The sequence below is a fragment of the Populus euphratica genome, unplaced genomic scaffold, assembly GCF_000495115.2.
Source record: "Populus euphratica unplaced genomic scaffold, PopEup_1.0 scaffold32.1, whole genome shotgun sequence".
Lineage (NCBI taxonomy): Eukaryota > Viridiplantae > Streptophyta > Magnoliopsida > Malpighiales > Salicaceae > Populus > Populus euphratica.
In genome coordinates, this window is record NW_011499861.1 from 1,143,590 (window position 1) to 1,154,001 (window position 10,412).

At 31.2% G+C, this 10,412-nt stretch overlaps 2 protein-coding genes across 2 annotated transcripts; one reads left to right on the forward strand and one right to left on the reverse strand.

Moving 5' to 3' along the window:
• Window positions 1-67: 67 nt before the first annotated feature.
• Window positions 68-1,472, reverse strand: LOC105124802 (transmembrane protein, putative (DUF1191)). Its single transcript, XM_011024937.1, has one exon. The coding sequence runs from the start codon at window positions 1,031-1,033 to the stop codon at window positions 143-145; it is 891 nt and encodes a 296-aa protein (XP_011023239.1). The 5' UTR covers window positions 1,034-1,472; the 3' UTR covers window positions 68-142.
• A 5,668-nt stretch (window positions 1,473-7,140) lies between these two features.
• Window positions 7,141-9,544, forward strand: LOC105124803 (protein CURVATURE THYLAKOID 1A, chloroplastic-like). Its single transcript, XM_011024938.1, has 5 exons — window positions 7,141-7,402; window positions 8,381-8,475; window positions 8,634-8,741; window positions 8,823-8,894; window positions 9,274-9,544. Exons 1-5 carry the CDS (start codon window positions 7,261-7,263, stop codon window positions 9,337-9,339), a joined length of 483 nt encoding a protein of 160 aa, XP_011023240.1. The 5' UTR covers window positions 7,141-7,260; the 3' UTR covers window positions 9,340-9,544.
• Window positions 9,545-10,412: the final 868 nt, after the last annotated feature.

Here is a 10,412-nt window from a genome sequence, read left to right on the forward strand (position 1 = left end):
TCTGAGAACATGTATCAAGATTACAAACAATTCTGCTATCATCAATTGAAACATTAAGGGGAATTGAAAAATTAAGGGGGGGAAGGTGTCATCACTCCAAGATTGAAAGGAGTGAAAAGCTACAGTTATACTGGAATGCAAGTCAAGGAACATAGTCTTGCTCAAGGGTTGGCTGGGTTCTTACCATTGATGCTGAAGGCATTTTACTTCTTCCGACTGAAGTTGCATGAAGAGCCACCCCATTTTCAGACTCCGCTTCCATTCCTCTTAATTTCTTACTCCTCACTAGTTTGAAAGTGGTGTATCCAATCACACCAGACAAAATCAATGCGAAAAACCCAGCTCCAAATCCAACCACATACCATTTCCATACTCTGATATTCTTCTCTACTTCAGGATTTTGAACAGCAAGTGAAAAATGACCATCACCTTGTGTGATGCAGGTGTTTTCCTTGGTTATGTTTCTGAATTGGACAAATCCATCTGGACCAAGTTTGACGCATTTTAATGTCTCAAGCTTACCTTTTATCTCAAGGTTTGGAAAGCTGATCAAAATGGGGTCACCCCGAATGCTAAACCTGAGTGCTTCATTACCCAGTGCACTTAAATTTGAAGCATCGTAGGCCACGAAGCCAACAACAGGAGCAACTAATGAATAATCAGGCACCTTGTAATAACGAGTAGACCAATTCCCCAAGTTCTGGTATACTATAGATAGTCTCTTCACAAATGGAAATGGAAGAACCCTTGGCGGGATATAAAAAGAACTGAAATTGACTCCTCTTTCCCAGAAATGACCACTTCTTAGCCTAACAACTGAGACTTCGATTCCAGAGAAATTAGCAGGGAGAGAGACATTTAATGAAGTACCTGAACGTTTCTTTGCTTGCGCCTTCATTGCGTGTTTGTGAATCAATGCATCTAAAGACTCCGGGTCATAGCTTGTTAAGCCATGAACAGGTGAAAATAATAACAAGAGCAGAGGAAAGATCACATAGGTGGGGATGATGTGCCCGCTTCTGTTTCGCCCCATCAAGATTGCGCATGCCTTTAAGCCTCCAGGCCTCCTGATTTACATGTTGAATTCCCCAAGATAATAACCCACCGATTAATGAATGCTAAAACAGATAAAGATCGATGCTTGACTTTCTTAATTTCTTGTGATGGATTACAAGATACTAGAGATCGACCTTTGCACCGATACTAAATAGCGCACTATGAACCCAAAGAAATATTAAAGAATGAAAGGCAATGCGCGCATTGAGAAGGTAAACCAAAATCACCTTGAATAAAAGAAAGGAAAGTGGCTTCGCGATGAGATAAGGAAAACATAGAAATAAACTCTGAATTCTTCAATGGTTTGTCGTGATGTTGTTGGAAGTAGTAGCTAGGATGAGATTGGGGGCCAGGAGAAAATGCAGCAGTGGAATATCTGTTATCATGGGGGATGCCAGGTTAGACTGGCACCAGAAAGGAAGGGTCCTTCTGTGTTGTTTTATGGCACTTTTCGATTTCTTTTCAGTTTTTTTTTGTGAGATACCTGGTCAACTGGATTGGTTGTTTAAGAATAAAAGGTTAAAGGCTCAGTCATGACAAACAATGCCAACGACGTTTTAGGGTGGATTAGTCCCTCAAGAAAGGATGGAATCTCTTTCGTACACTTCTAAAATTAGATTTTGATTGTTCATAGCCAGCATGATTTTTGAAGCTCTGAAATACAGAACCACTACCTATTTGTGTGGTGGTTTATACATGACGTAGTACGGTCCAATTATATTTTTTTGTGCATGACCATGCATTTCTGTTTTTGCCTTATTGTGGGCAGAATGTATTGAGTCCTAACTTTGATTGGATTAAATACAAGATCCTTTTTTTATTGGATTACAAATAATTCATGCTCGAATCATTGTATTTATAAAAATATTTTCCATGATGTTATTTGAAATTTAAACTCCGAATAATAGTAACTAGAGTGGTAGGTCTTGTTATATTGCGAACCGGATCAAAAAAAAAATTAAAATGCATAAAGATGTTTAGATGATAATAAATTCAATCAATGTTAACTTGATCAACAAATAATTTAATATATGAGATTGAGATAACTTAAAAAAAAATCATTAAGCTTAAAATTCAATAACATAGTGTCAAAGGGTAAAAATAAAAAAAAATCAATTTAAAAAAACACATCGAAGAAAAAACACAAGTTAACCTGGGTTAATTTTAATAACCCACCAAGGATGATATGAGATCGGAATTAAAAAAGGATCTAGAGAAAAAGAACAAAATTAAATCAATCAAAAAAATAATGAAAAAAAAAACATGAACCAACATATATCAACTTGATTAACTTGTAACCGAGATAATCGTGCATAAAAATCATATAAAAAAATCATAAAATTCAAGAATCAATAATTTAATACTAAAAAAAATAAAAAAAATAAATTATAATAACCAACTCAAGTTAGCATGGTTTGAAACTACAAAATACATAAACACGATCTATTTATATAGTGGTTTATACATGACATAGTACAGTCCTATTATATTTTTTTTGCATGACCATGTAGTTTTTTTGCCTTATTATAAGCAAAATGAATTTAGTCCCAACTTTGATTAAGTTAAATACAAGATTCTTTTTATTGGATTATATATAACTCATGCTCGGATCATTATATTTATAAAAGTATTTTTTTTTATATTATTTGAAATTTAAACCCTAAATAGTAGTAACTAGAGTGGTAGTTTGCAGCCAAATCAAGATTTTTAAAAAAATAAATAAAGATATCTGGATGATGATAAAGTCAATCCATGTTACCTTGATTAACATGTAACTCATAATATAAAATAAGGATAACTTTATGAAAAAAAATAAAATAAAAAATCATAAAATTCAAAACTTAGTAACCTAGTGTCAAAGGGTGGAAGTAAAGCAAAAAAATCAATTTCTAAAAAAGAAACATTGAAAAGAAAACACAAGTCAACTCGAGTTAATTCTATTAATCCGTCAAGTGTGTGATATGAGATCAGGATTAAAAAATTAATTTTAAAAAATCAAAGTTAAATCAATGAAAAACAAAATGAAAAAAAAATAAGCCAACATATGTTAACTTGACTAACCTACAACCGAGAGAATCGTGCATAAAGGTCACATGAAAAAAATCACGAAGTTTATGGGCCAATAATTTAATGTTAAAGGATAAACTTAAAAAAAAAATTCAATTGTAAAAAACAACTAAAATCAATCTGAGTTAACTCTACTAAGATGGTGTTTGGCTACACGGCTACGGCTGCGTTTCATTGAAAACGTAGTTAGTAGCCGTTTAGTAATGAAAAAAAAGTAAGTTACTGTTCATGAGTCTCACATGTTTTTTACATTCGGAACGCAAGTAATGAAAAGCAACGAATTCATGCTTTTTATGCATTGTGCATGCTAATTGCATTATTCAGTGAACAGTACAATTAACATGAATAATGCAAATGAATTGCACTGTTTGCAATATTCGCATGAACGCAATTCTCTTGCATTGTTCATGTTATATATATATATATATATATATTATAACTTCTTGTTTTGTTTGTCTCTACAACTTTTATCTTTTGTAAAATGCCTTCAATCATTTTAATTTTGTTATTTCTCATTGAGTATAGGAATATATATATATTTCATTAATGTTTCACTTGCATTGTTTGCATTGTTTATATGAACAGTGCAATTCTCTTACACTGTTCATGTTTTTTTAGTGTGTTAAATTTTTTAATATTTTTTTTAAGAAAAACACTAGTTTAAAGTGAATTAAATTCACTCGCATTGTGATATCAAAAATATTTTTTTTCTCAAAAAACTAGTATAGAGTGAATTAAATTCACTTACACTGTAATATCAATTTTATACCTAATAATATTTTATCTACGCTCAAAAATTTATGAAAACTGTAATTCTTATCATATGCATTTTGTACGTAATAGAATTATAAATAGTTTAATGGAATAATAAAAAATATTTTTTATAAAGTATTTTTTATTTTATGATGTAATAGGAGTAATTAATTTTACAATATTTAAATTTAAAACCATTAATATTAATATATATTTTTTAACATTATTTTATAACCTCAATTTCAAAAGTATTTTTAACCAAACACATTAAACTATTTTTTCTCCGACCTCAATTTCTACCGCAGTTTTAACCAAACACCTATTTTTTCAAATCAGCCTCAACTAAAAAATACTTTTTATAAAATAATTTTTTTCAAACCACAATTACAACAGCTACCGCAATACCAAACACACCCTAAGAGGATGTTTAAAATTGTGGTAACGATTATTTTTAAAGTATTTTTTACCTAGAAAAACATCAAAAAAATTATTTAAAAAAATTAATTTTCATATCAATATATTAAAATGATCCAAAAATAATAAAAAAATTAATTTAAAATAATAATTGAATTTTAATAAAAAATAGGTTAAAACTCATTTTTAAATACTCCTTATACCTACTCTACTCTAGATATAAAATAAATATAACTTTAAAAAAATCATAATAAATTACTAAAATTAAGACTCTAGATATAAAATAAATATAACTTAAAAAAAATCATAATAAATTACTAAAATTAAGGGTCAATAACACAATATTAAATAATATATAGCCGGTAAAAAAAACATTTTATAAAAACATAAGAAGATACCGAAGAAAAACAGGCTATTCTTCAAAACATATTAAAAAACAAAATTATAACATACTTAAAGCTTATCTCTAGCATCTTTGATTTTGATCGGTCCAACCCTTAGATATCTCAAATATATACTTGGCTTAACTCTCGAGTGTTCTAAATCTGATACCGACCTGATGCAAAAGTCTTAAATCACAACTAAATAAGTAAAATTGCACTTAAAAACTTTTGAATTTTTTTTTAAAATAAAATCTTGTTGCTAGTTTTATAATTTAGTTATGTTTTATCATACCTCTGTTTTTTTAAAAATTATAAATCTTATCTAGATTAAAATAATTTTTAGATTAAAAAAAAATCTATCATCATATATAATACATTATAAAATAAACAAACAACAGATCAATTAAAAAAAATTAAACTTTAAACAAGATTTCTCTCTTTTCTCGTCAGGAACACAATCCTAAACCCAAATCAAGACCTAATCTAGTATTTCAGTCAATTTGTTTAATCACTTCAACCTAAATTTGCGCTTCTCTACATGATTTTGATGAGTCTGCACTACTAGAATTCTCTTTCTTTTTCTCTTATGAAACCCACCCAGAATTACCATGATTTTTCAATTTCACGAACCCTAAAATCACCAAATTAATTCTTCAATGGCTCGATTGTATCGCTATTTTCTTGTCGGTGCTAACCGGATGACTTATTTGGTTGAAGCCCAAAAACTCCATGGCAAAGAATTTGTCTCCATGATCAAAACCCAGTCAAAGCTGAGCCCTAACTCTCCTCAACTCGCTGCGTTTGTTTTTTATAATTTTGTTACAGGAATGAATGTTTGTGAAGAGTCATCAAAATCACCAGTCAACTTTGAATGCCCCATAAATTGATAAATTTGACTTGTAAGTTTGATGGAGGCTTATTAATTGTTGGATCTGGATTCCATTGGTAATGGTGGACTTGGATTCAAGTTGGTTGTTCATATTGTCTTCTCTCTATTTTCAAGATGGGTTTTTTTTTAATGGTGGTGGTGTTAAAACTAGAAAAACAGAGCAGATGACTCAAATATAAGATTTTTACCTCTCTTCATCTCTTCTCTCTCGTAGCCTCTCTTTCCTTTCTCTAAACATCTTATCTCCACCAGTTATATCATTCAAGCCCTGCAAAACATCATATTCAGCCCTTTCTTCCCCACTTTCACAAAGACTTCTGCTCATAAATTGCATCAGTTTCCTCCAAAATAGACTCGTCAAAACCATCATCGTCAAGGGAAAGATGTGCTTGAAAACTCTGGTTGGGGTTGATCGTTCCAGAGAGAGAAAACAAAAGCTCATTTAGTGTTTTGTTTGTTTAGCGGAATTTTTTAAAAATTATTTTTATAATTACTTTTATATTTATTTATAATTATAAAGGTTGGTTAATAAAAAAAAATTAGTTAAAAAAATTATTTTTTTAATATTTTTTTATTGAGATAAAAAATATTTTTTAAAATTTAGATTTTTTTTTATAATTGTTATTTGTTTTTTAATAATTTTTTAATTTATTTTTTTAATTGTTATTTATTTTATTTATAATTACAATTACTTTAATTTTATTATATTTTAATTTTTTAATATGTTAAATTTAATATCTATTATTTTAATTATTATTTATTTTATTTAATATAATTTATGAAATTATATTTTTTTTTAATTTCATTCTTATTCAACTTTTTAATTTGTAAGATTTTTTTTTGTTTTTAATTTATTTTTTATTATTTTAATAAATTTAAAAAAATATTAAAATATTAATAAATTATTTTTCAAATTATTTTTAATGATATAATCAAATATTAAAAAGTATTTTAATAATATAATCAAATATTTAAAATTATTTTCTAACTTATTTTTTATGACAATACTAAACATTAAAAATAATTAATATTTCTAGAATTTATTTTTTTAAAGTTTTATTTTTTAAATTAAAATTATTTTTCAATTAACAAATATTTTTTTTTTTAATTTTAATGTAATGATTGTTTTTCAGCCATTATTTAGAATATGATAGGAAGTAGTAATGATATCATGTTCTCTTTGTTTTTTTTAATTAATGTTGTTATACTACTAGTTTATATTTATCTTAATTAAATTTTAAATTTTAAAATTATATAAATTTATAACAATTTTAAAATTTATAAGATTTGAATGGAATCCAGACTTAGACTCTCGTCAATTTAAATATAATTAATTAAACGATACCTTTAGGTTGGATTATGTTCTTTTTTATTTTTACTTTTCTCACAGTTTTAATTTCTCACTTATGCTAATAATGTACGGAGTGCCCGCCCTCACAATAAAACCAACCACGTGTTAGAGAGCGCGCGCCATAAACGTGGATTTTCAGATAGGGAATCAACCGATTAAAAGGCACACCAAATCCACGTGTCATCAGCTAACTTTGACGCAGCACGAAAAATATCATCCCTAGATAAATAAACAATTAAACGCAAAAAATTGGAGAAAAGCGAATAGAAAAATAAAGTAAAACAAACGCAAGAGAAAGTGAAGAAACAGAGGATAGGAAGCAAGAGAACCACACATAGAAAATCCAAATGGCATCGACGATGATTGCGGCGGCAGCATCTTCCTCCATGGTGGCCACTGCCATCAGAACTACTCGCTGCTCTGCCTTGCCTTGCCTTCCTCCTCGCTCATCCTCCCGGTCCTTTCCCATCAAACATATCTCACTCTCAGGTATACCCTTGCTCTTGACTCGAGTGAATGGATACAAAGAAGAAAGACAAAACCAAGCAAATCCCAATTGAAAACAACCCAATTGAAAACAACCGTTGTCAATTATTACATAAGTGTTGCTCTTTGGCCTGCAAGTTTGACAATTTACTCTTAGTAAATGTCACCTGAAAGAGGGAACCTAGTACATTATTTAATTTTCCAAAAGCAGCACTGATATTTGGGGGTTCTTTCTCATTCGCAAAAGCTGCACTGAAAGGAATCAATTTAGCTTGAATAGTTAATTTTTACTCTAAGCACAGTATTTTTTCGTCGAATTTCCTGTTAGAGCAATGTCCTTCTAGATCTTTTTTTATGTTTAGGGAAGGAAAGAATTATTGTACAAGACTTGAAATAATTATTTTGAAAGGAACCTGAAATAAAAGCATCAGCAAGTTGCAATGGGAATGTGAACATATTTGCTGAATTTATCTTAGTAACTCTAGTATTGCTTTTGATTTCCCCACTGTGGTTCGTGGCTGTTTTTTATCAGACGGTATTCATGTTTTCTCAGAGAGTTGGGTAGAATAAAAAATAGGCGGTTGTGAGTATTCTTGATAGCTAGTGAACAGTAATGGGAGCAGGAAAAAGAATTATACAGTGGATCTGATTTAATTTACCTTTCATAGCTGGTGCTTATCAATTGGACTGAAGTCAGGACTGAGCAAGATATGTACCTGGAAACATATGTAGCTTTCTTCTTTATTTCTCTTCCTTTCTAGGATACACGGCACTTTGGGATATGCAAGTTTTAGAAACACATTTTGGGAATATTTGAGGGCTAAAAACACATTTGCAGACCATGTTTGGGTGGCTTTTAATTGTTTCTGTGTGATAGTTTAAGGCCCTCTAAATTTTTAAACTTAATGTATAAGCATGACTAGTTGCTTCTGTTTGAGATTTTGAAATTATACACTTAGGTTTCCAGTTCCTTGCAAACAGAGTCCCACAGGTTTGCTCCACTCCAGATCAGAGCCTCTTCTTCAGAAGAATCCTCTGTCGACGCTAATGAGGTTTTCACAGACTTGAAGGAAAAGGTAAGAAACAAGCTTGGCACGTTACTCCCATAGACAATTTGGCATAATTCAGTGGTGTTTCTCTCTCTGAATAGTCCCATTTTGGCCTAACTTTCCATTTCTTTCTAAATCCCCTCAATAGTTGGACTGAAATGAATTGCTTCTGTTGTCAATGCTAGTGGGATGCAGTTGAAAACAAGTCCACAGTAATTCTCTATGGAGGAGGGGCAGTAGTTTTTGTTTGGCTGTCATCGATTGTTATCGGTGCCATCAATTCAGTACCTTTGGTATGTTATTCTTCTAAATAAGTACCAAGGGGATCGATGCTTTTCTAGTTCTTATATTTGCTGATTTTCCACTCTTATCAGCTTCCCAAAATCATGGAGTTGGTGGGGCTTGGATACACTGGATGGTTTGTCTATAGATATCTTCTCTTCAAGGTAAGAGATTCAGCATGTTTGATATATCTTAGTGGGCGTATGCATGTTTTTTAATGTTGTCATGCAATCTGCACCTAGCCAAGTATGCATCAGTTCAAGATAAAACAGGCAATATAAGTTAATAATATCCTCATTTTCGATTACTTTAATTTGAATTCCATACATTCCGTGTTCTGAAAACTGCTACAAGTTGAGATGAAGTTAGAAAAAACTGTGTAAAATTAGCCAGATTTTATTCCATCGCAATCCAGGATTGAGTAGCAGTTGACATTTAGAACCATGCACCTTGGGTACGTGGGAGACATTCCGCAAAAGAAATAATTACACAACGATATATATCAACCAAGTTGCTAATAAATTAAACATCTTACTTCCTCAGTCGAGCAGAAAAGAACTAGCCACGGACATTGAAGCATTGAAGAAGAAGATTGCGGGAACTGAATAGACTTGCTTTGTTGGGCAGTGGATGTAACTTCTCCCATATCAATTTATTTCTTTGCTCTGCTACCCTGCAGTAAGATCCATTTTGTATTCTGTAATGTAGAATAGGCATTGTAAGAGTTCTGTTACTATGTATTTCCCGGTTCATTGTTGTAATAAGATTGGCAATTTCATGTGTGCTTGAAGATGGATGCTGATTATCTTATTTATATGGTGATGATCCAGGCTCACATCATGAGGCTACTTCTTGAAAATGACAGGACTTGCAGAGACTGGCAACGGTTTAGGTTTACTACGGTGCTGATGTTGAAGGTCTTCACTGGGATTTAACCAAAGCCATCACGTACACTACACTTCATGATAAAAGACGCGTTAAAATCATGGCAAAATATATATAATGATGAACAAGCTCGTGTCGATCCGGCCAAATATATATCATGTTTCTCGCACAAGCATATGATTACATGAACGCATTATGACGTACGTGAAGCCAATGACCCTGGAGCTGGGGCAGCACCTTCACTGTACAATTCGATAGTGAAGCAGCTGCCATATGTCAGCAAATTATCGTTTCATTTTTAGTAACTTTATAAATCCCCAAATATATACCGAAATCCATCAAGGGAGGACTAGTACGGATGCATCATGATAAGTATTTTGATTATTTCACTGTTTATAAATATATTGAATCAATCAAAATGTTGTTAAAACACATTCATAATGTCTAAGGAATTATATGAAAAGATAAAAATACCACTAATCCCTAATTTAAAGAAAAGCAAATCATCATAGTGTAATGATGAATAAATAGCATATCTATTATTTGAATACAGAGGAGCAAGGCAAAGCATGGTGGCGCGAGCACTTGTCTAAATGCTCAAAAGAAGAGCTATCAAACCAAGGAATGAGAAGTAAGGAATGCCACGAAGATTCTACGACTCCTTTACAAGGAGCATCAGGAGGACCTGGGTAGTTAATAATTGTCCAAATGTAATTGGAATGGTATAACCTTGCCAGTGAAGGTGTGAGATTCATGGGAATTCACACGGTACATGTCAAGCACTCCCCACCATAACA